Source organism: Anomaloglossus baeobatrachus, chromosome 5 (genome assembly GCF_048569485.1).
Source record: "Anomaloglossus baeobatrachus isolate aAnoBae1 chromosome 5, aAnoBae1.hap1, whole genome shotgun sequence".
Taxonomy (NCBI): Eukaryota; Metazoa; Chordata; class Amphibia; order Anura; family Aromobatidae; genus Anomaloglossus; species Anomaloglossus baeobatrachus.
Genome location: NC_134357.1, coordinates 562,151,238 through 562,177,782, shown reverse-complemented (window position 1 = coordinate 562,177,782; position 26,545 = coordinate 562,151,238). Strand labels below are relative to the sequence as shown.

Below are 26,545 nucleotides of genomic sequence, written 5' to 3'. Positions count from 1 at the left end.
GGCCGGCAGCCAGTTCACAAACAGCAGCAGGGCCACACACAGACAGCGCAAAGAAGGAGGCCAAGGACCTGGCAGGGCAGAGTAACTTAGTCCTCCTTATACAGACTCCGGTGACGGGACTTGTTGTTATGCAGTTTTTTGTTGAAGTAAACCGGTTAAACGTCGCCTGTGCCTCAGTCTCTCATTTGGCAGTAGCCACCTATCCAGGATTGGGACCATCGAAGCTGAAAAAACGTATTGCTGATCAAGTAAGTGTCTGCGCCCCTAAAGTCTCCTCACAATACCATTATCTATAACCACCATTGACTTTTACCTCACCTGCCTGGGACCCACAGCCCTACCCGGAAAGGGCTTTCCACCTCAGCTGCCCCACATCATCATCCCCGGCCAGCTACTGGCAGCGGTGGCCATAAATAGCCACATTTATTCCGGGTGGCGTCACGAAAAACTCTTATAAACTTTTATTTATCCCCTGTAAATACCCCCCATTTGCACTGTGCATCGCCTGAGATCACAGCCCGGGTCGAGCCAACCGTGACATCCCCTCAAGAAATAGACCCCCGATCCGGTGCTGGGTACCCCGGTCTCCTGGGCGTCACAAATTGGTGTCACGAACAGGATCTACCGTGCCCAGCTAAACTGGGTATTGTGTGCCGTGATTTCCAGTAAAATTGGCCAAAAACTGTGTGAAAAACATCAAAAATTGACTTTATTAAAGAAAATGTATTTTCCCCATTGAAAACCATTGAAATTGACTTTTTCCCATTGAAAGACATGGGGACAAAATGGCCGCCATCCTCTGAGGTAATCACCTTATAACTGCCTGTGTTATTTGAACTGCGCCACAGCCTGAGCTCTGACTAAAAAAAAAAAAAAAAACAAATCCTGCTGCACCACAGAACTATTGTGCGCCATCCCGACGAGAGCAGAGGACCGGAAGGGTCCAGATTAACTAAGGGGGCGCAACATGTCGCACCACGGAGATGCTGATGCACCAAGTGATGCGACCGCAGCAGAAGGACAAAATATGAATAGAGCGTCTGGCAGCCCAGCGGCGCAAGGAGCAGCGCCCATTATGCCATTTCTGATGCCCTATACTCCAGGTGCCCCGTGGCTACCACACTATGAAGGTAAGCCAAATACTCTTGATAACTTTAATGAGAAGCTGCAAGCCTACTTCAACATGTACCCTGCCCTGACAGAGATTCAGCGTGTTGGTCATCTTATGGGACAATTAGCTGGCAGTGCCCTGTGGGAAGTCACAGCCTGGCCAGTAGATGCAAAAGACACTGTTAAACATATACCGTGTTTCCCCGAAAGTAAGGCCCTGTCTTACATTAATTTTACCCCCAAAAGTCCCACCCTGCCTTACTTTCGGGGGAGGCCTTACATTGGAAAAAAAAAATAACAATTTCCCCCTCCCCCCTCCCCCCTGCAGCCTCCCCATTGTTTGAGAGTCCGGCATCCACCCCATCCTCCCCCCTGCAGCCTCCCCATTGTTTGAGAGTCCGGCATGCACCCCATCCTCCCCCCTGCAGCCTCCCCATTGTTTGAGAGTCCGGAATCCACCCACCCCATCCTCCCCCCTGCAGCCTCCCCATTGTTTGAGAGTCCGGAATCCACCCACCCCATCCTCCCCCCTGCAGCCTCCCCATTGTTTGAGAGTCCGGAATCCACCCCATCCTCCCCCCTGCAGCCTCCCCATACAGTGGCTCTGCCCCCCACTCTGCCACCACACACACTGACACATACGGTACCGGTACAGACCCACACGGCACCCACACACATATCGTACCGGTACCGTACACACACACACACACACACACACTCTGACACATACAGCCCCCATACACATACCGTACACACACAGAGAGAGAGAGTTTCGGAACTTACCGTTACTTTCCTTCTTCCGGGGACGCCGGGGACGCTGGACCAATGGGAGCGAGCCTGCAGGCGGTGACGTCGCGGCTGATTCGGCCAATCAGCTGCGAGCCAGCTGACTGGCCAATCACAGCTCGAGCTGATGGCCAGCAGGGAGCCTGTGACGAACAGGCTGATCGACCAATCAGCATCAAGCAGGAAGAGCGTTGACCCGGGACGCGCCGCAGGCCGGCGAGATTGCGGGGGCCATTCACCGGAGGAGGTATACATTACGCCGCGACCACCACCCATAGGCGGCCTTACATTCCCCGGGCACCCCCGCTACCCTGCCTTACAATCGGGGGGTGCCCTACATTGGCGGACCCCCCCGAAACCCCCACCCTGCCTTACTTTCGGGGGGGTCCTACTTTCGGGGAAACACGGTAATAGCCGGATTGAAAGCAGCTTTTGAAATCACTGCCGGCAGTAAGGCTAAAACAAGATTCTTTAATTGTAAACAGAAATCCAATGAGAGCGTGAGAGACTTTGCTTTAAATCTACAGGAGGCGCTCAAAGCACTTACATTAGCAGAACCTGTTTTTACCACCGGAGCAGATAAGCTATTGAAAGATCAATTTATTGAGGGACTCTTAACCCCTTCTCACCGGGGGCATTTAAGCATGCTGGCCTTTAAGGATCCCGAACTGACATTTGCTCAATTAAAGGAAAGTGCCATTCGTCTCCAGCAGGCAGCGGCGCCCCGGGATCTGGATTTGTCTCAAACTATTGCAGAGGCACTTCAGCAGCAGGGAGTGCCAGTGACCTCAGCCATGTCAGGGGCTATTGCTAAATCCCTGGAGCCTAACACCAATGAGGCTCTCCATCAAAAGCTTGCTGCCCTGACAGACACCGTTGCTACAATGGCTAAAATCATTCAGGAGTTGCGTGGATCCCAGACTACACCCAAGATCGAGTTGGCGACCAGCAAAGAGGATGTTCCATGGATGAGGCCCAGGAGATACTCAGCGTGGAGAGGACGACCCAGCGACCGCTACCAGCCGGATGGACAGCCCATTTGCCGTCGTTGCAAGGAGCCAGGCCACTTTGCCCGGGAATGTGCTTTAAACAAGGATCCCCTGGGAAGGTGGGCCGCTTCGCAGGAATGAACTTTCAAGGTCCAACACCCTGGCATGACAAGTACGTGGGAGGGCGTCCCGTTATCCCTATCGTGCTGGACGGTATTCCCCTCAACGCCCTGCTGGACACCGGTTCCCAGATATCATCGATTCCGCATATCCTTTATAAGAGGTACTGGGCTGATACAGACATTGATAAAGGACCATCTAATGTTGCATTGAGTATATGGGCTAGTAATGGTGAGATAGTACCACAAGTAGGTTTTAGGGAAATGACTGTCAAAATTGGTAGGATAGAATTACAGAAGCAAGGTATTATTGTTGTTGATGTTGACCGGCGAGATCGTGAACCAACTGTATTGATAGGAATGAATGTAATAGAAAATTGTTTTTCCGAGGTCCTTACTGTCTTACAGCAACTCGCCAAGACTGCCAGATGTGACCAGCAAAGAATTCTACAGAGAGAGATAAAAGCTGTTGTGTTAAAGCAACAGATAGAAGTTGCAGGTGGAGAAATTGGCAGTGTGAGGGTAAGTGATCCAACACATATTGTAATTCCGCCTAAAACCGAAATGTTGGTATGGTGTAGGGCCGCAATAGGCATTAAAGGGCAAAATTACCAGGCTTTGGTAGAACCCGTGTACACTGATAGTAGGCCCACTATACTGACAGCCAGGGGAGTAGTCGAGGTACACCGGGGAAGGGTGCCAATACGTCTTTTAAATTGTGGAGAAGAAGAGGTCACTTTACCAAGGTATGCTACTATGGCAAAACTATATACCGTTGACAACAATGCCATCACAGCCATTGAGCCCTTGGATCCGTCATGCCAGGCAGACGACAATGGTTCACATGGAGAATTGGAGGATTGGTGTCAACAGTTGTATGTAGGAACAGATTTAACACCTACCCATCAAAAACAAGGGGTGTACAGGCTAGTGAGAGAATATGAACAAGTCTTCAGTAAACACCCGCTAGATTTTGGGAAGATCAAAGGGGTAGAACACACAATACCCACTGGTAACCACCCACCAATAAAAGAGATATAAACCCGTACCGCCCGCTCACTACCAATGTGCAAAAGGTATGCTAAGGGATATGAAACAAGCCGGGGTAATAAGAGACAGCTGTAGCCCCTGGGCAGCCCCTCTAGTGATGGTTAAAAAGAAAGACGGAACCATGAGAATGTGCGTGGACTACCGACAGATTAATCACATTACCCATAAAGACGCGTACCCCCTACCTAGAATAGAGGAATCATTAGCAGCATTAAGATCTGCTAACTATTTTTCCACCTTAGACTTAACAAGTGGGTATTGGCAGGTCCCTGTGGCGGAGAGAGACAAGGAAAAAACAGCATTCACCACACCGATGGGTCTCTGTGAATTTAATTGTATGCCGTTCGGACTCTGCAATGCACCCGGTACCTTCCAGCGACTGAAGGAGTGCTGTCTAGGACACAAGAACTTTGAAACCGTCCTCCTGTACCTAGATGATGTAATAGTCTACTCCAAGACTTATGAGCAACACCTACAAGATTTGGCAGAAGTATTTGAAGCCTTGTCCAAATATGGCATGAAGATCAAGCCATCCAAATGTCACCTTCTTAAGCCAAAGGTACAGTACCTGGGACACATTGTAAGTTCAGAAGGAGTAGCATCGGATCCCGAGAAAGTAACCGTGATTGGCCAAGACCCACCAGCGTGAAAGAGGTGAGGCAATTCCTGGGACTGGTGGGCTACTATCGCAGATTCATAAAAGGGTTTACAAAGTTAGCAGCACCCATACAAGACATCCTGGTAGGGCAGTCAAAGAAGCCCTCAGCCCGGAATCCTCCTTTCCAGTGGAGTAACGAGAGGGAAGAGTCCTTTGAGAAGCTAAAGAAGGCACTGACAGGAGAAGAGGTTCTAGCATAGCCAAATTACCATCAACCCTTCATCCTCTACACAAATGCCAGTAATGTGGGACTAGGAGCAGTACTGTCACAAAAGCAGGGAGGCAAGGAGAAAGTCGTCGCCTTTGCAAGCAGAAAGCTCCGGCCTACTGAAAGAAATCCGGAAAATTACAGCTCCTTCAAGTTAGAATTATTGGCAGTAGTCTGGGCTGTAACCGAGCGTTTCAAACACTATCTGGCAGCTGCAGAATTCACCATCTATACTGATAACAACCCGTTGACCCACCTGGATACAGCAAAATTAGGTGCGCTGGAACAACGATGGATAGCCAGGCTGTCTAATTACAACTTTGTGATCAAGTATAGAGCAGGCCGCAAGAATGGAAATGCAGATGCCTTATCCCGGATGCTACACTTGGAAAATGTGGAAGAGGAACCGGAGGAGCTTGAAGAAATTGAACTACCGGCCTTCCATAGTCCCAAGATAGGACAGTATCAGTCAGGTGCCTATCAGAAACAACAACAAGCGACTCTTAACCCATTAGCACACCACAGATGGGCTGACACGCAAGACAGCAATCCGGCTGTGAAGTTGGTAAAGGAACTGCTGACGGAACAAGGTGCATTTCCCAACCAGAATGCCCCGGAAGAGACGCATCAACTCTGGAAAGAGAGAGGCAGAATGTTCTTGTATCAAGGGAAGCTCTGCAGAAGGTACACTAATCCAAAGACACATGAATTAGTCTGGCAAATAATAATGCCTAAACAGGATGTAAAGATGGTCCTGGAAGCTTACCACAATGGTGCCGGTCATTTTGGATGGAAGAAACTAGAAATACTCTTGAGAGAAAGATTCTACTGGGTTGGTATGAGAAGATCAATTGAAGAATGGTGCAGAAACTGTGGCCCGTGCAACCTCAGAAGGAAAGATCAACGAAACCAAAGAGCACCACTCCAGCCCATAGTCACCAAGCAACCACTTGAGATTGTCGCCATAGACCATGTGAAGTTGACACCAAGCCGGTCTGGCTATGTCTATGCCTTAACCATCGTGGACCATTACTCACGTTTCTTAGTGGTGGTACCCGTGAAAGATCTCACAGCAAAAACAGCAGCTAAGGCGTTTCAAACATACTTTTGCAGACCCCATGGATACCCTGAGCAAGTACTTGCAGACCAAGGTACAGCCTTTGAATCAGAGATCTTCAGAGAGTTCTGCAATATGTATGGTTGCAAGAAGATCCGGACAACAGCATATCATCCTCAAACAAATGGCTTATGCGAAAAGATGAACCATATTGTAATTGACTTATTGAAGACCTTGCCGGAGTCAGAAAGAAATCAATGGCCGGAGAAATTGCCTGACTTGGTAGACCTTTATAACAATGTCCCAGTAAGTTCAACAAATTGCACCCCAGCTTACCTTATGCGTGCAAGACCCGGTAAGCTACCTATTGATCTCGAAATGGGAATTCTGAAACCGGATGCAGAAGTGCAAGATTCCAATTGGGATACCCTACGTCAACAGCAGTATCGCCAAGTTCAAGAGTGTGTGGAAAGAAGTCTCCAGCAAGCTAGAGAAAGACAAGAACGAACTTATAATCAGCATGCTCTAGCAACCCCGTTAAAACCTGGTGACCAAGTACTAAAGAGAAATTGTCGCACCAATAAACTGGATAACCAGTGGGAAACCATCCCGTACACAGTTTTACCAGCAAGAGTGAACATTCCTAAAATGTGCCTTATCAGCAAAAACGGAGGGCTAACATCAGTACTAGTGTCAAGAGACAATCTGAAACTTTGTCCTGAAACCTTGAAAGAGCCAGAAGTTATCCATTCGGAACCTGAAGTAATCCAACCCGTACAGGTTCAACCAGTTAAGGAAGAGGAAGAAAAAATTCATACAGTCTTAGGAGACTTTCCTAAAACCTGGCCCACATACCATGGTGCAGTGGTAGTACCAATGATGGCCTTTTACCAAGTACCAGAACTAACACCAGAGTCCATACAACCAGAAGCCCCAAGACAAACAGAATCAGAAATTGACCCTATACCACAAGAAGTCCCAAGACAGGAAGAACAGATTCCTATAGTGATCCCGGTCACAGTGGACTTGCCAACCCCACAAACGTGGAATCATCCTTAGCAGAACCAGAAGCACCCGGTAGGTACACATCCACTCATACCATAACGCTAAGTACGCCTAGTACACTAACCTTACGTAGGTCCCAGCGTAATACTCAAGGTCAACTACCAGCAAAATATGCAGATTATCAAATGTGAATAAGTTGAAATGTGAATTGTGTATATGTTATGTGGTACATTTAATAGAATTCAGAAAAATTTAGTTTAGTCATTAGTTATTAGTTTGCAACGTTTAAGCCCAGTACCTACAGAGACTTTCCTGTATGAACTACTTACATATTCTTGAACTTTTCTTCATTATTAACTATGAACCATGCCACAGGACCGATTGTGGTAAAACTACTTGTAAATAGTTATCAGCCGGAGGCGATAGACTAAAACTCCGGAAAGACTGCTTTTGCTTTTTGATCTTTTTCGACTTTCTTTTAGACTTTCTTTTAGACTCTGCTGGAAAAATGGAACCGAGTTCCAGGACGCTAATTGCAGTGCCTTTTCTAGCGGATAGTTAGTTATTTCAACACCTTCAAGAATAGAACTGTATTAATGGACGCTGTTTGAAGTGACTTTTTACAGAACTCTATTTTTGCACTTTGAGTGGTTTTTGTAATTTTTTATTTTTACGACTCTGTAAATATTAATTGTTATATCATTTGTTTATTGTATCACAGTCCCGGAGTACTGTTTTTCACTAAGGGGGAATGTGGCACCCCTAGGGGTATTAGCCACAATAAAACCATCATTAGTTACTCAATACAAGCACTAGAGCAGACACCGCACTACCACCTCTGGCCAGAAGGGGGAGCTCAAGAGACTCCCCTAGATATATTCTGATCTGAGGTAAAATTGACAGTTTAGTTTTTTCAGTTGGAGCCGGGACGCTCAAAGGAGCAGTCACAGAGAAATTGCTCTGAGGTACTTAGGAGAGACTGACAATTTCCAGGCCCAAGCCATTGGTCTGAGGAGGAGGAGACAGAGAAGAGGAACATTTTAGGAACCGGGTAGCCATTAATATCTACCCCTGAAAAGGCGCAAATACGGACACCGGATCCGTGGCTGCATTAGTTTTACACAATACAGCAACCAGGAAAAGTGAAGGCGATTCAAGCTTCATCAGGGTCAGACACAGCAGCATCCAGAGAGTTCAGCGGTACTCCCGGAAGGGGTAAGCAGAGGAAAAGGACTCAAGTTGCCTGTTGAATTAGGACCCAGGAGGGACAGTTTGGGCCGGCAGCCAGTTCACAAACAGCAGCAGGGCCACACACAGACAGCGCAAAGAAGGAGGCCAAGGACCTGGCAGGGCAGAGTAACTTAGTCCTCCTTATACAGACTCCGGTGACGGGACTTGTTGTTATGCAGTTTTTTGTTGAAGTAAACCGGTTAAACGTCGCCTGTGCCTCAGTCTCTCATTTGGGCAGTAGCCACCTATCCAGGATTGGGACCATCGAAGCTGAAAAAACCTATTGCTGATCAAGTAAGTGTCTGCGCCCCTAAAGTCTCCTCACAATACCATTATCTATAACCACCATTGACTTTTACCTCACCTGCCTGGGACCCACAGCCCTACCCGGAAAGGGCTTTCCACCTCAGCTGCCCCACATCATCATCCCCGGCCAGCTACTGGCAGCGGTGGCCATAAATAGCCACATTTATTCCGGGTGGCGTCACGAAAAACTCTTATAAACTTTTATTTATCCCCTGTAAATACCCCCCATTGCACTGTGCATCGCCTGAGACCACAGCCCGGGTCGAGCCACCCGTGACATCCCCTCAAGAAATAGACCCCCGATCCGGTGCTGGGTACCCCGGTCTCCTGGGCGTCACACTACTCTTCCGGGATACCGGAAGCCCCTATCCCTGTAAATGTGCTGAACTGAGGGTGAAAACCATATGCAACTTACTAGTAAACTCCTGATGCCGGTTGTTGATAGCAAACTCGGCCAAAGTTAAAAATGACGCCCAATCCTCCTGATTCTCAGAGGCAAAGCTTCTGAGATAAGTCTTCAGATTCTGATTAGTGCGCTCAGTCTGGCCGTTCGACTGGGGGTGAACAGCCAAAGCGAAAGACAATTGCACCCCCATTAGATGAGTACAGAATGCCTTCCAGAACTTTGAGACAAATTGAGTTCTGTGATCCGAGCCAACATTGGACGGAATCCCATGAAGTCTCACAACGTCATCAACAAGCACCTGTGCCAAAGTTTTGGCATTAGGTAATGCTGACAATGCAATGAAATGTTCCATTTTACTAAATCTGTTAACCACTACCAGAATTACATTCTTCACCACTAACAATGGCAGCTCAGTGACAAAATCCATGGACAAATGTGCCCATGGTCTAGAGCAGAGGTGTCAAAAACGTGGCCTGCATGCGACCCGTGAGGCTGCTTCTTGTGGCCTGCAGACACCTAGACCCTTAAAGATTGCGGTCCGGTACACGGGGCCGCCGCCGTCAATGCTTTCCCTCAGGTGAATATAATGTACAGCACTGCGTTGGCCAATCAGAGGCCAGCGGCTAATGGTGGTGTATTCTGATTGGCCGGCGGCCGCCAATAGTAAAGATGTGAGGAGTGCAGTGTCGCAAATCGCTCCCCAGTAGGAAAACACTGATGGCGGCAGATGTGTGTACCAGACAGCAATCATCTCGGGGTCTAGGTGCCTTCAAGCTACAACAAGCAGGTAAGAGGACACCGAGGAAACAGAAGACAGGTGAGAAGAATTTTTTTTTTGTATGTGATAAACATCATAACGGGATATTACTACAATATGGGCACATTACCACAGGGGACAATATGGGCACATTACTACAAGGGGACAATATGGGCACATTACTACAAGGGGACAATATGAGCACATTACATCAAGGGGACAATATGGGCACATTATCACAGGGGACAATATGGGCACATTAGTATAGGATGGAGAAATTACTAAAAGATGAGAGCCAGGATGGAAATATTACTACAAAATATTGGCCAAAATTACTATATGGTGGTAATTGTAAAACAATATTACTTTCAAGAATGAGATAAAATGTCTTGACCTCCTGCTGTCATGGCAATCATTGGGCCTCAGCGAGACATCATGAAGGTGCTGATCGGGTATCAGAATTCTCCCCAAACCATCTAAATGTTGCATTAGTCATGGATCACGGTATATAGACGGATAAACAGCCGGGGGCAGTACGGACACCAGATCCGGTTGTTGTAGCAGGAGCTCAGCTATCACATAAGCTGAACTACCAGAAGTGATGATGCGAGCACAGCTCCTCTGCCCACATATCGCCAGGACAAACCACTGTGTCCATTTGTGGAAATGTACTCCAAAATAAGACATAACGAGAAAGAAAGGTGTTAAAGGAAACCCATCACCAGAAAAATACAGTCCAATCTGCAAACACCATAGAGGATGCTGAAAAGATTGATGTATAGTGGTTTAAAAAACAAAGGGTGTAAATACTTATGCAACCACATGATTTTAGTTCTTTTTCCACTCAAAAAGATTTTAGATTGTTTCACGATTGAAGTGCACAGATTATGAGCAACATTAAAAATGGAATAAGTGCAGAAATTATTTTTCTTGGTAGGATTTCTTATATGACAAAAACCTTTCATTTTATCAGAGGCATGTAGACCTTTTGGATCCACTTTATATACAATATGTGTTCATTATGACATAGTTTGTACTTTTTCCATGTTATTTCATATCAGGATAGGGAAACACAAAACGCATCATTTTATATGTGACGTATTCTTCCACTATAATCTGCACATTCCCAGTGTCTAGGATGTACAGGAAACCTCTTACTCCTTATTCTTAGGATACTAAGTTTTGTTCCTTCTTCTTAGTCCCACATTGTAGCAGCTGCTGAATGAGAAGAATCTGTGACTTCTCTGCATTTAGTGGTCACTACTCACCTGGGCGGTTATCTGTGGGAATCTCCTCTTTACTCCGCTCATCACCCCTCACATATGTCTCTGTAGTATTAATATGGGGCAGATCTTCCCCCTGAAACAAATATTGTAAAAGTCACTGACAGATGAAGTCCCATCTATGATCAGCTCTAATCCTGCCATCTCCACCGCACTCATTACACAAGTATAACACATATAATTCTGGTGGATAAAACAAGACTGAGCACAAGACCTTCACAGCCGTCTACACATCATAGGAGATTTCATGGCACCTTCTCTCCATCTACCTGATGATCCTGAGGAACATCGGGGTCTTCTTGTTTACAGTCCTGTGGGAGAAGAGGACGGGGACATCTCTCTGGTGTTGTTCTCTTACTGGATAGACCTGGAGGAGACACATACAGGGACTGAATTCATTCCTTACATACAGATAATTATAGGCCGTGTGTATTTAGTCCTGTCTATTACCTGGTGATGTGAGGGGCTGGGGAACCTCCATCATGACGTCCTTGTACAGATCTTTGTGTCCTTCTAAATACTCCCACTCCTCCATGGAGAAATAGACGGTGACGTCCTGACACCTTATAGGAACCTGACACATACAATGATACCGTCACCCCCGATCCCTTCATAGCGTTACTGTATAATGTCCCAGCATTCCCAGCAGTGTCACCTCTCCAGTCAACAGCTCAATCATCTTGTAGGTGAGTTCTAGGATCTTCTGGTCATTGATGTCCTCATGTATCGGGGGTTGAGGTGGAGGCCCCGTGATTGGGCTCAGGAGTCTTCCCCATCCCTCAGACACAGGGGCCTGACAGCGCTCACTAGAGGTCTTCTTCACTACTGTGTAATCCTGGTTATGGAGAGACACAGTAAGAAATCTCACTCCAGACATTTCCAGAGTCCTCACCTCTCCAGTTCTGTCCATCTGTTATTCCCATAGATAAGAATGGTGTAATGTGACGTCATCAGAATCTCTCACCTCTCCAGTAAGCCGGAAGAGGATCTCTAGGGTGAGGTGTAATATCCTCTCCGCCATCTTGTTTCTGTCCATATCCATCCATGATAGTTCTGAAAATTATATAGATTCATTTTCAGTATCTTATGTAATAATAATTGAAATGAGAAGCAAATGAGCTGATCTAAAAACAAAGTACAAGAAAAAATCCTAAAGTGATGACATCAGTATAAATCTGGTAGAGAACTTCATAAATCTAGAAATTAGAGTTTTTTAATCACCATGAAAAACTAATGTCTCACAAAAGAAAAGAAAAACAGAATGAAGGCGAGTGTGAATAATGACCAAACCTGATAGAGAAGAACAGGGAATCTCCACACATCTCTACCTGCAGAGCCGCACACTAGATATATGGTAACGGCTAAATCCCAGTGGCCAAAAGGGACCTCTGCTGATGTCACGCCCATGTGACCAGAAGGGGCGGGACCTCCGCCGACATAGCGGATACCAGGAAGATACATTTTTCTTTAAAGTCCACGTTCGCATGGAGTTGATTATAATAGAATTGGGGGTCTGGGGGTAAGAGCTCCAGATGGGGGGGGTGAAGCCCTACCTTGCATCAGTATAGATGGGAGGAAACATCACCATGCCAACCAACCAAGCCTGTCATGCCCAAGGTCCTTCTACCCACTGTGATTTAGCCATAACCCTAGATATATGGCTGCTCTGTGCTTCCAGGACCTGTGATGATGTCACATGGAGGGGAGGAGTCAGGGGTCACATGATCAGCTCCTCAGTGTATGCAGGACTCTGCTGTGCTGGGTGTCATGGTGCTGGATGAGGTGAAGGTTATGTGTGGGGTCAGGAGGGGTTTACAGTGTGGACAGGGCCAGCGCCAACACGCGGCACATCCGGGCAAATGCCGGGGCCCCGGAGAGCCGGGTGGGCCCACTCGGCCTCGTCAGTTCTGCTGCCCCTTGGCCGGGGCCCACTCGCTGTCAGTTCTGCTGCCCCCAGGCCGAGTTCCGGGGACCGCAGTACACGGCAGTAATCTGCAGCGCCGTCCCTTTAAGGTGCGCAGACCTCCTGGTTTGAACTTCATCTGTGGGCGGAGCTACCCCCCCCGGCGTCCTGCTCAGTCCCACAGATGAAGGAGCCAGGAGGCGCTTTGCCAGCCAGCGACCCCCAGCACGGCGCTGTGTGACTGTGGGCCCCCTCTCCTCCGTGACCTGAGCGGTATGTGCCCTTCCCGCCCCCGGTTTATGGGCCCCTATGAGCTGTATGGGCTCCCCCCCCCACGAGATGTATGGCCTGGCCCCGCCTAGCCGCGTGTGTGGGCCCCCCGGAGCCGCGTGTGTGGGCCCCCCGGAGCCACGTGTGTGGGCCCCCCGGAGCCACGTGTGTGGGCCCCCCGGAGCCACGTGTGTGGGCCCCCCCGGAGCCACGTGTGTGGGCCCCCCCGGAGCCACGTGTGTGGGCCCCCCCGGAGCCACGTGTGTGGGCCCCCCCGGAGCCACGTGTGTGGGCCCCCCCGGAGCCACGTGTGTGGGCCCCCCCGGAGCCACGTGTGTGGGCCCCCCCGGAGCCACGTGTGTGGGCCCCCCCGGAGCCACGTGTGTGGGCCCCCCCGGAGCCACGTGTGTCTGTCTGTAGCAGAGCCGAGTGTGTCCGTCTGTAGCAGAGCCGAGTGTGTCCGTCTGTAGCAGAGACGAGTGTGTCCGTCTGTAGCAGAGACGAGTGTGTCCGTCTGTAGCAGAGACGAGTGTGTCCGTCTGTAGCAGAGACGAGTGTGTCCGTCTGTAGCAGAGACGAGTGTGTCCGTCTGTAGCAGAGATGAGTGTGTCCGTCTGTAGCAAAGCCGAGTGTGTCCGTCTGTAGCAGAGCCACGTGTGTCCGTCTGTAGCAGAGCCACGTGTGTCCGTCTGTAGCAGAGCCACGTGTGTCCGTCTGTAGCAGAGCCACGTGTGTCCGTCTGTAGCACAGCCACGTGTGTCCGTCTGTAGCAGAGCCACGTGTGTCCGTCTGTAGCAGAGCCACGTGTGTCCGTCTGTAGCAGAGCCACGTGTGTCCGTCTGTAGCAGAGGCACGTGTGTCCGTCTGTAGCAGAGGCACGTGTGTCCGTCTGTAGCAGAGGCACGTGTGTCCGTCTGTAGCAGAGGCACGTGTGTCCGTTTGTAGCAGAGCCACGTGTGTCTGTCTGTAGCAGAGCCGAGTGTGTCTGTCTGTAGCAGAGCCGAGTGTGTCTGTCTATCTGTATGTATGCAGCAGGGCTTTGTGTGTCTGTCTGTATGTATGCAGCAGAGCTGTGTCTGTTTGTATGCAGCAGAGCTGTGTGTGTCTGTATGTATGCCGCAGAGCTGTGTGTGTGTGTGTGAGTGTGTGTCTGTATGCAGCAGAGCTGTGTGTGTGTCTGTTTGTATGCAGCAGAGCTGTGTCTGTCTGTCTATGCAGGAGCTGTGTCTGTCTGTATGCAGCAGAGCTGTGTGTGTCTGTTTGTATGCAGCAGAGCTGTGTGTCTGTATGTATGCAGCAGAGCTGTGTGTGTGTCTGTATGCAGCAGAGCTGTGTGTGTGTCTGTGTGTATGCAGCAGAGCTGTGTGTGTCTGTGTATGCAGCAGAGCTGTGTGTGTCTGTATGTATGCAGCAGAGCTGTGTGTGTGTCTGTGTGTAGGCAGCAGAGCTGTGTGTGTGTGTCTGTGTGTATGCAGCAGAGCTGTGTGTGCCTGTATGCATGTATTATGTGTATCTATGTATGTATTTTCGTGAGTTTGTCTTTAAATATGTATATGTACGTGTACGTATGTGTGTGCGTGTGGATGGGGCCCACTGGGACTATTCCACCCAGGGCCCACAAAAACCTGGAGCTGGCCCTGAGTGTGGATGTAGCACAGCCGTGTGTGTACGACGTGTATGAAGCGCAGCCGTATGTACGAGATGTACATAGCAGTGCTGTGTACAGAGCGGACCCATGTGTGGGAGATGTACAGAGCTGTGTCTGTACAGAGCGGACTCGTGTGTTTATGGAGCGACCCGTGTGTACACCTCACAGCCCCACCCTGACGTCTCTAATACGTCAGAGCTACGTGATATAACCTCGTCACTTCCACCAACACGTGATGTTCCGTGGCTGCAATGTGTCTGTAAAGTCTGCTTGGCACTGACACACCCTGTGCACGCGGGCACAGAGAGGAACAGGATGGGAGAGAGAGTGGGTTGTGCAACCACCGATGCAACACCCTGCTCGCTCACAACCTGGACAGGCTGACAGACCATTTTTATTAGCCCCAGTGAAACAGGATTTTTCCGTTTCGGTAGTCTACCACCAGTTCCTTGTTAGATATAAGCCTGGCCCGCTAGGAGGATAATGTTGGGCCAGAAACCAGCCCGTCCACACCAGACTGTCAGTGCACATTTCCCTAGACAGGAGCTGCTAATCACAAAAGGGGGTAGAAATGTAAAAACGAAATAAAACTAGCAAAATTAGCTACTGAAACAAAAATCGCCAAAGACATTAAAATAAACCCGAAATTTTTTATAAATATCAATGCCAAAAGGGAAAAAAAAGTATTGTATCGACTGCATAAAAGATGATAGCAGGATTATTATAGAGGATATAGAAAAGGCTGAGATATTAAACAGGTACTTTTCGTCTGTGTTCACCAAGGAATTGACAGTTCCAGAAATCATTCAACAAGTCAAAAAATCAAAGCACCCCCCCAATATAACTAATGTAATACAAGAAGAAGTACGCCTACGTGTGAGTAAGTTAAACACTGACAAATCCCCCGGGCCAGATGGCACTCATCCACGAATATTGAGGGAATTGAGCTCAGTAATTGACAGACTGCTATATCTTATCTTGTAACAGGGTTGATTCCTCAGGATTGGAGAATGATTGACGTGGTACCGATATTTAAGAAAGGTAAGAGGGTGGATCCAGGCAACTACAGTCCGATAAGTCTGACATCAGTGGTGTGCAAGGTTTTTGAGGGCATTTTAAGGGATGACATGCAACGATATATTAGAGAGAATAATATAATAACTGACAGAGAACATGCATTCATGAAAGATAAATCATCTCTAACCAACATGTTGGATTTCTATGAGGAGGTAAGCGCAAATCTGGATATTGGTAATTCAGCTGATGTGATTTGGTCTTTGCAAAGGCATTTGATACACCACATAATAGCCTTTTACTGAAGCTCCAGAAGCAGGGACTAGGGGAAACTATATGCAACTATGTAAGGAAATGGCTAAAAGGTAGGAAACAAAGAATAGTCATAAATGGTATGTTTTCTGAATGGGCTATAGTCAGCAGTGGGGACCGCAGGGATCTGTGCTAGGACCGATTCTTTTTAATCTCTTTATTAATGACCTTGTGGATGGGATTGATAGTAAAGTGTCAGTCTTTGCTGACGACACCAAACTATGTAGGATATTAAAAACTGACCGTGATAGTACAATATTACAAAATGATCTGAATAAGATATCGGAATGGGCAGATACTTGGCAAATGAGATTTAATGTTGATAAATGTAAAGTAATGCACCTAGGACAGAGTAATCCTATAGCTGCGTATAAATTAAATGGAAGTAAACTCAGGACTACAGAACAGGAGAAGGACTTGGGTAGTCTCATTACAAATAAGCTGAGCAGCAGCACTCAATGTCAGGCAGCAGCTGCTAAACCAAACAAGATTTTAGGGTGTATAAAAAGAGAGATTAGATCCGGTGATCCCAATGTGTTGTTACCCCTCTATACATCACTTGTAAGGCCACATCTGGAATATGGAATCCAATTTTGTGCTCCACATTTTAAAAAGGATATTAACCCCATCACGACCGCGGGCAGTAAAGTTACGTACTATTTTTACGTGACTTAACGACCAGAGACGTAACTTTACTGCCTAAAATTCATTTGAATGCCGTAGCCATAGCAACGGCTTTCAAATAATGTCCCCTGCTGTTTCTTACAGCAGGAGATGTTTGCTTGACCCCATGGGGGTGGCATCGCAACCCCCCATCGACGATCATTGTGATTGGCTGTTCAAATCTGAACCGCCAACCACATTGTTCGCACTGGTTTCGGCTAAAACAATGCCTGAACCAGTGCGATACCGTGAGATCCTGCTATGAGGAGCCGCAGCACATCATAGCTGGAGCTCAAACATGGTGCCCCCAGCCCCTGCAGCACTGATTGGAGCGATCGTGCTATGACGCGCAATTGCTCCAATCAGCGTGCAGTGGGGCGGTCTGATCTAGAGGTGACCGCCCTCCCCAAGCTTGTGGTGTTCTGGGAAGCCCTCCCCCAACATGTCTGCAGCGTGCACCGGCTGGTACTTGTAGTACCAGACCGCCGCTGCTGCCGCCACCGCCGCTTCTGCTCCACGTGAGTATTGCGCGCTCCCCCTGATGGTCCCTGCGCGCTCCCGTGATGGACCTGCCCCCTGCTGCGATCTGCCCCCTGCCGCGATCTGCTCCCTGCCGCGATCTGTCTCCCGCCGTGATCTCTACTCTGCTCTCATTCTGCCTCTGCTTCTCCGGTCTCCCCCTCCCCCTCTCCATCTGGTCTCCCTCAGACATCCCCTACTCGCCTCCACCGGGTCGTCCGAGGTCTGCACTGGCCCGATCACATCTTCCTCCATCGCTGGGTCCTTCCTGGGTCTTCTGATGAGCTGTCCAACTGCTTGCCTCCTGCTTCTGTAAGAAGCTGTCCACCTTCTGCCTTGTATTCCTCCTGCAGTTCCTCTGGTCAGTGATCTTCCTGCAAATCTACTGGGCACTGCGAGTATAATATTTTTATTTATTTTTTTTGTATCCCCTGTCCGTTTTTACACCTCATTCGTCCGTGCGTCCTGCCGAGCGCTGATCAGTGATGCAGATAACGTATCTGCATCCGTGGTCAATTTTTGGCGGGACTTTTTTTGTCTGTAGCTTGCGTAATTTTTTTGCATCTCATCTGAGTGTGTGTCCTGCAGCGGCCGAGCGCTAATCAAAGATGCACATAACGAATCGGCCAATTTTTGGCGTGACTTTTTTTTTTCCGTATCCCCGACGCTTTTTGTATCTCATCCGACCGTGCGTCCTGCAGTGGCCGATCAGTGAAGCACGACATCTGTGCGTTTGAAAAGTCTAATGGCGCTACTTCTCTTCTGAGCCCTGCCATGCGCCCAAACAATTACTTTCCATCACATATAGGGTATCTGCGTACTCAGGAAAAATTGCACAATACGTTTTATGGTGCAGTTTTTCCTGATACTGTTGTAAAACAAAAAGCTACCTGGTTGAAGCAACAGTTTTGTGGTAAAAAAAAAAATTTCTTTTCACGGCTCAACGTTATAAACTTCTGTGAAGCCCCCAGAGATTCAAAGTGTTAACCAAACATCTAGAAAAATTATTTGAGGGCTATAGTTTCCAAAATGGGGCACATGTGGAGGAGCTCTATTGTTTAGGCACCTCATGGGTTGTCCAAACCCAACATGGCGTCCGCTAATGAGTCCAGCTAATTTTGTGCTCAAAAATTCGAATGGCGCGCCTTCCCTTCCGAGCGCTGCCGTGAGCCCAAACAATTGATTTTTACCACATATGGGGTATCAGTGTACTCAGGAGAAATTGCATAATAAATTGTATGGTACATTTTCTCTTTTCTCCCTTGTAAAAATGCAAAATTTGATGGCTAAAGTAACATTTTTGTGTTAAAAAGTAAAATTTTCATTTTTTTCCTTCCACATTGCTTTGGTTCCTGTGAAACACCCGAAGGGTTAATAAACTTCTTGGATGTGGTTTTGAGCAGTGTGAGGGGTGCAGTTTTTAGAATGGGGTCACTGTTGGGTATTTTCTGTCACCTAGGCCTCTCAAAGTCACCTCAAATGTGATGTGGTCCCTAAAAAATGATTTTATAAATTTTGTTGGAAAAATGAGAAATTGTTGATGAACTTTGACCCTTTCTAACATCCTAACAAAAAAAATTTTGTTTCGAAAATTGCGCTGATGTAAAGTAGACAAGTGGGAAATGTTATTTAGTAACTATTTAATGTGACATATCTCTCAGATTTATAAGCACAAAATTTCAAAGTTTGAAAATTGCGAAATTTTCGCAAAATTTCCAAAATTTTCACAAATGCACAAAATATTGGCCTAAATTTACCACTGACATGAAGTACAATATGTCCTGAAAAAACAATGTCAGAATTGCTAGGATCCGTTAAAGCGTTTCAGAGTTATAACCTGTTAAAGTGACACTGGTCAGAATTGCAAAAAATGGCCTGGTCATTAGGGTGTTTTAGTGGCCAGTGGTGAAGGGGTTAAGAAGATAGAGTCAGTTCAAAAAGGGCAACTAGATTATTGCAAGGGATGGAGGCCGCCCATATGATGAGAGGTAGAAAAAGTTGGATTTGTTTAGCTTAGAAAAAAAGATGTCTCAGAGGAGATCTCATTTATATGTATAAATACATGTGTCGTCAATATAAAGGACTGGCTCATGACTTATTCCTTCCAAAGGCAACACTACGGACCAGGGGGCATACACTGCGAGTGGAAGAAAGGCGATTAGGGCAGCTATATAGGAAAGGGTTCTCTACAGTTCGAGAAGTCAGATTATGGAATGAACTACCACAAGAGGTAGTAATGGCAGATACTATAACAACTTTTAAAGAATGGTTGGATGATTTCCTCAGTGCACACAACATTGTCAGTTAGAAATAATTTAATGACAAAATATATAATTGGTGGATGAAGGTTGATCAAGATGGACGAAGGTCTTTTTTCAATCTATGTAACGGAGTCGGACTTGAGCTCATACGCTGCGGAGACCCACTAATGATAAATATGAGAGGCTTAAGCTAACATTGCAGGTAAATTGTGCTGCAGGCAAGACTGTGAGATAACAGACACAGGGCTGAAGTCTCTGTTTTAATCCTTGCAGCATACGGTTTTCATTGTGCACTGCAGACACCTGCTAAAACCTGCTCTGAGTACAGTGCCATCTTTCATAAAAGACACAGGTGATTCCTTACTGGCCCTGTAGGATTTTGAGTGGCAAGAGGTATTTTCTGTAGCATCAATTGATGTAGAGAGCCTTTACAGCGCCGCTTCGTCAGGTCCTGATACAGGACCCAACAAAACGTCGCTGTGCGAGAAACATTTCCAGTCGTCCCAGATGCTTCCCTCACCCCTCTCCTGTGATTTTATTTTTTTGGATGTAATAAAGATTTTTTTTGCAAAAGGGTGAGTGCTACCAGTTTTCTTTTTCTTTTTGTTGGAATGCTCATGTATATGATATCTAATCCCTTCTTAAAATATATCAAACTTTTCCTCCGCTATATACTATATATGATATCTGTACAGTCTGGTCAGGTTCAGCAGTTGAATTCAATGATTTTGTACACAATTAGAACAAAATCAACAAAATGAATATGAATTTTACATCTATTTTTGGGGACACAAACTGAATTTGCTGGATATAAATACAGAAACTAAGAACAATGACACCCAGACAACATTTAGAAAAAAAACTGCAAAAAATGCATTATTACATTATAAAAGTGCACATCCAGAATTTCCCAAAATAAAAAGTGCTACCATATAGCCAATTATTACGCCTAAAATAGATCAACTGTACATATAGAAGTTTCGAAAGACAGGCGGAACAATCGAAAAAGAAATTTAAATGCAGGTATCTCAAATGTTTATTAAATGAAGCACATGATCAAACTACCATATTGTTCGGATTATATGACACATTTTTCCTCCCAAAAATTTGAGAGGAAAATGAGGGAGTCCTCTTAGAAGTCGAATGTAGCTTACCAGGGGATGGTAGAGAGGGGTTACAGGATGCTGCGTTGGGCTGTGCTTGCTGCAGGGGGTGAGGCAAGGGCCATCCTAAAAAATGTCGGTGGTGCGCCCTTCATATCATAGACTCATAGAATGGTAGAGTTGGAAGGGACCTCAAGGGCCATTGGGGGGTCCAACCCCCTGCGAGTGCAGGTGTTCTTAAATCATCCCAGCTATATGTTTATCCAGTTTCCGCTTGAAGATTTCCTTTGATGGAGAGCTTACCACCTCCCGTGGTCACCTGTTCCACTCTCTGACTGCCCTCACTAACTCCCGTGGCTGCCTGTTCCACTCTCTGAATGCCCTCTCTACCTCCCGTTTTAGCCTGTTCCACTCCCTGACTGCCCCCACTATCAGAACGTTTTTCCTAATGTCTAATCTGAATCTCCTTCCTTTTAGTTTCATCCCATTGCTTCTTGGACTTCCTTGTGCTGAGAATAGGGTAGTTCCCTCTGCACTGTGACTTCCTTTCAGATATTTGTAGACCGCTATTAAGTCTCCTCTGAGCCAACTTTTTTGCAAACTAACATTCCTAGATCTTTTAGCCAGACTTCATAGGACATGGGTTTGCAGACCTTCTATCATCTTGGCTTCTCTTCTCTGGACTTGCTCCAATATATCGATGTCTTTCTTGAATTGGGATGCCCAGAATTGTACGCAGTATTCCAGGTGGGGTCTGACCAGGGCAGAGTATAGGGGAATAATTACCTCTCTTGATCTAGATTCAATGCTTATCTTGATACATCCCAGAATTTTGTTGGCCTTTTTAGCTGCATCTCATCATTGTTGGCTCATGTTGAATCTAGGATCCAATACTCTGCCCCAGTCCTTTTCCCGTGCTATCACCTAGTTCTATTCCTCCCATAGTATATATGTGTTTTACATTTCTTTTACCCAGATGTAGGAATTTGCATTTGTCCCTGGTAAACACAATCCTGTTCTCCTCAGCCCATTGTTCGAGTGTGTCTAGATCCTTTTGAATACAATTTCTTTCCTATAGTGTTGTCTACTGCTCCTATCTTAGTATCATCTGCGAATTTTAGGAGTTTCCCAGTAATTTCATTTTCCAGATTGTCAGGAACAGCCGGGGGAGTCACTCAGAAATCCCACCGCCTGCCACCAATATGTCACGATCAGGGGGTAACAAGCGGGAGTCACACCCCCCCTTTATACCTCCCGACCGACAGACAGAGCACGTGATGCGCATTCTAGCGCCCCCCTTATAGTCAGGCCAATTATGGAATTGCCAGACAATAAGCAAGGAGGCCGCTATTCTACTGTGCCGATGCTTGAAGGGCTCCCGGTGAGAGTAGGGTATATATTCCCCCGACCTCCGCGAACGGAATATATAAAAACCTCCCCGAATCTCACTGGTTGCCCCACAATGATCCTTGGCACAAACTCGCTGCCACCAACCGATTCACGGTAGCTATTAACCGAACACACCGACATGGGATTCAAGATCGAGATAACAGGACAGCCCAAGATTAATTATATAATTTAATCGACCTAAGCCACACTAGAAACTACAATATATACAATAGGGAATCTACAGAATATACAGTTAGGTCAGAGTACATTTACAGGCAAGGTATGGGTTACAAACAGGCATACAGTTCAAGCAGTTACCTTGTGCGTCTGCCCACTGGGGGGTGCTGTTAGACTAGGTTTCCAGGAACTTTTCCCACAGGTGTTTCCACACGTGACCCCCGGCAAAAGAACAAGCTAAAATGTCCGAACTGTGGTTATCAACCTGGCCGAATCCCTGTCCCCTCCTACCTTCGTGACCTCAGAGGGAAGCACTGCCACTCCCCCTGCCTTGAGTCAGAGTAATATCCCAGAAGGGACTATTACCCGCAATTCCGGACTGGGAGGTCCGATCGGGACGGTTCTGGTGTCATCAGATCCGCCCGGATCCCCTCTGCATTTTGAGTCCAAGCACGACTCATTTACCGGACTCCTACTAGCAGTACTCTATATCTCGCCGCCCCAGGGCGCCACATAGACTTCGAGGATATACAGAGATTCGGCTTGAAGTCCCGATTCTAACGATGTAGGGGGTGTATGGCTGAGACGCACGGTAATATCATAACTGTGTATATTACGGAGCAAGCAGTATGCTCTCCCGCTGTGACTAGCTTCCTTTTGGTTTTGCCAAGTCCCTGTCCACTCTCTTTGATGAATGGACACAACCCCCCAGGGGGTCTTCCTCTCCCTTTGTTGTAAAGGCCTGCCAAGACACCTAATCTCCATATCATAGGAGATTGCCTTTGGATGTGTACTGGGATTTGACACCAGAGAAGGGAGGGGGGGTGACTTCAGGAGAGCTGACTGACATGACTGAACATCATAATTTATCGTCATATCTCCGGATTCCCCTCACACCTCCCCCCTTTAGAGGGAGCTAGGGGCAGCACACTCCGGTGTTCCCCTGTGCGCCCGTCTGCGACCTCTCATATCTCCGGATTCCCCTCACACAGATCATTTATAAAGATGTTAAACTGCACAGGGCCCAGGACAGAGCCTTGCGGCCCCCGCTTTTGACTTTCCTCCAGGTTGATGTGTATCCATTTAGTATTACTCTTTGCACCCGATGATTAAGCCAGTTGTGAATCCATCTGATTTTTTATCGATTCCATACTTGATCATTTGTTCAATGAGGATGTTATGTGATACTTTATCAAATGCCTTACTGAAGTCAAGATATACTAAATCCACAGCATTCCCCTAGTCCAACCATTCAGTGACCGTTATAGAAGGAAATCAGGTTGGTCTGACAAGATTTATTGGTCTTAAAGCCGTGGGGCTCTGGGTAATTAATTCCTTCCCATCCAGGTACCTAAGTAAATGTTGTTTGACAAGTTGCTCAAAGATTTTTCCTGTTATGGAGGTCAGGCTTACTGGCCTGTAATTTCCTGGATCCTCCTTTTCCCCCTTTTTGTAGATAGGAACGACATTTGCCATTTTCCAATCTAGAGGGATCACTCCTGTTTCCCGTGACTTATTGACAATTATGGCAGTGGTATTATTACTTCCTTAGCTATCTCAAGACTCTAGGGCGTAAATTATCTGGACCTGGGGACTTTGTTTCCTTTAACTTGGCTAAGTGTTCTAATACCAATGCTTTGCTTACTGTCAACTTGAACTCCTCCTGACCATCATTTCTATAATGATTATCATTTATGCTTGCATTAGTTTTTTGGAGACGACAGATACGAAATACAAATTTAGTAGTTCCACCTGCTGTTCCACCTTGTTGACTGTTTCACCTTTTTGATTCTGCAGGACTGCAATGGTCTCCTTCACTTTTCATTTGCTTTTGACTTAACCCCAAATCCTCTTACTTTACTCTTGGCCTCTTTTGCAAGTATAATGGAGCCAGGACTCGGCGCATGCGCAGATTGAACTCTTGCCTCAAGAACTCATCTGTGCACACTCTACCTACCAGTCCATTGATCTCCCAGCAGAGAATTTACGGAAAATGGTGCCCGGAAGTGGTGCGTGCACAGATGAGATCTCGTCATTGAGCAAATAGCTCAATCTGCGCACGCATCGACTCTGGGTGTCATTTCTTTGAAGCCCGCACCGCCAACAGTTTCTGGATACAATTGCCTCACAGCTCCCACAGCAAGCATCCGGGACACCCACAGCACCGCCTGCAGCATCACCCTACTCCAACACCGCCCCAGCCTCCTGAGACCTCAATCCATCACCGCTACGTCCACCCCCCGGTAAGACATAAGATACCACCAGATTATAAGACGGACCCCATATTTTTTTCTATAAATTTGGGGTGCATCTTATAATCATCCATTGCGTCTTATAAAATCAAAAATACGGTAATCTATTAAGTCAGAAAGACATTTTGGCTAAAACTAAAGAACGACAGATATGTGCTCCATGTTTGTACGTTTTAGAGAGCATACACATTCAGAGACTACAGCTAAGGGCAGATTCACACCTGCATATCGCTTCTGATGTGAGAGCATCGGATGCGATATGCTAATGACCTTCGGCTCCTGATCTGCTACGTGTGTGAGCCTGAGCCGAGTTTCAAGCAAATGTGGTCTGTTTCTGAGATCAAATGACAGCTCCAGTGGAGAGGGAGGGATTAATCTCCCCATCTCCTCCATTGCCAGTCTGTGCGTATATCGCACTGCACTTGGATAACATCCAAGTGCAGTCCGATGTTTCTCTCGCACCCATAGATTTGTATGGGTGTGAATGACACGGCTCTCGCAGACAATCGCAGTATGCTGAGATTTTTTTCCTCAGTCTGTTAGGGCTGAGGAAAAACTCACAGATCTGAGCTGCAGCATTGTTTTAAATAGGGCTGAGTGCAATGTGAGATTCTCACATTGCACTTGTGCGAGTGACTCTGCCCTTAAAGTTTAACTAGATTAATAAATCTCGGAAGAGAAAAACACTCAGGTGACCCAAAAATGTTTTGGTTTGCTGGTCTTGAAGTATTGAAACCTCTATCGAGATGTGGAGATGGCCACAAAGCACTTTTACAAAAAGAGGCATTCTGGATAATAAATTCAAATGCATAGGGCCCCTAAGGGTTAAATGATAGATCATTTCTGGCCAATTTTATTCAGGCCGCAGAAAAAGGAAAAAACTATCATGGCTATTTACATATGTCAATTAATTGCCTCCGATAGAAGACTTGTTTGTTCATTTATTTTAATGGTTGTCAGTATTTGTATCACATTGAAGTCATGTGAAGTGCTCACCTTTGTCAGGTATTGAATTCTATTGAGCACGTCAGCCTAGAGGTGGACCCATAGAAGCACCGATCGGCACAAAGTTGCCGTCCTCCTGCTCAGTGCTCCTGTTTGCACCATCTGTGGCTGCTGTTTTCACACGCCTAGGTCAATAAGAGAAGAAAACTTTTACGATTGAAGTGTGCCGCTGCTGTATTGTGTTCCTGGATTACTGCTTTACCCATTCCTGAGTTTGACAAGCAGAGCACCTCCAGTTTCAGCCAGAAAGTCCTGCGGAGCAGTCAGGATTGCGGTAAGTGAGACCCTTGGCTGCCGGGTGGTGCTGCAGATGTGCTACTTTCTTGTTAGACTTCATCTTCCATAGCTATTCCTGAACCTATGCAAGTAGACCAAATGAAGTTGGCTAAAACACCGCCAAGAGGTCCATCGCCTCGAAGAAAAGTGCTTCTACTGTGGCAGTCCTGAACATCTAATCCACTCCTGTTCAAAGAAATCGAGAAACCTTCCAAGCCTAGGGTCTGATGGAGAGGCTACCCTGGGCAAGAGAATCTGTTCTCTGCCTGTGTCAGTGGCCATTTCCTGTGGTAACACCCGGCTCACCTATCTGAGTTTTATCTGGATTCCGAATCCGCAGGAAACGTCATGCAACAGGCGGGGTTGAACTGGTATCAGATTCCCATTAAATGTCTCCAAAGTCCCATGGTGTTGTCATCTGTTGATGTGAAAGCCTTGTCTGAGAATGATCAATTCATTACTGAGCTGGTGGAACTTCAGGTGCATTCAATGTTGCATTTGGAAAAGATCACCTATGTGCTACCCTTCCTGTCCCATTCTTTGCTTCTGGGTCTGCCATGGCACGAGACAATCTTGGATTGGAGGTCAGAAGAAGTGCTTCATGGGGTCCAGTCTTGCCAGGAGAAATGTCTTTTTCCCACCGTCCTCCTCGACCGCCGGCTACTCCGTCAAACTACTGAGTTTGCCACCTGCTTATTGGTCTTACACGGATGTCTTTGATAAGAAGGAAGCATAGACTCTACCTCCTGAAGACCATGTGATTGTCTTATAGATCTACTTCCCAGTTCC

General features: G+C 46.9%; 2 protein-coding genes across 2 annotated transcripts in view; both read right to left on the bottom strand.

Moving 5' to 3' along the window:
- The window catches only part of LOC142313021 (uncharacterized), a gene marked incomplete at its 5' end in the record, with an annotated part of 144,984 nt that extends 133,625 nt beyond the window's left edge, over positions 1-11,359 (bottom strand). Inside the window, 2 exon segments of the mRNA XM_075352007.1 lie at positions 10,950-11,040; positions 11,234-11,359. Coding sequence (XP_075208122.1) covers positions 10,950-11,040; positions 11,234-11,359 — 217 coding nt within the window.
- A 503-nt stretch (positions 11,360-11,862) lies between these two features.
- Positions 11,863-26,545, bottom strand: part of LOC142313020 (uncharacterized) — a 43,072-nt gene continuing 28,389 nt past the window's right edge. The window contains exon 8 of the mRNA XM_075352006.1: positions 11,863-12,017. Coding sequence (XP_075208121.1) covers positions 11,878-12,017 — 140 coding nt within the window. The 3' untranslated portion in view covers positions 11,863-11,877. The remainder of the gene's footprint in view (positions 12,018-26,545) is intronic.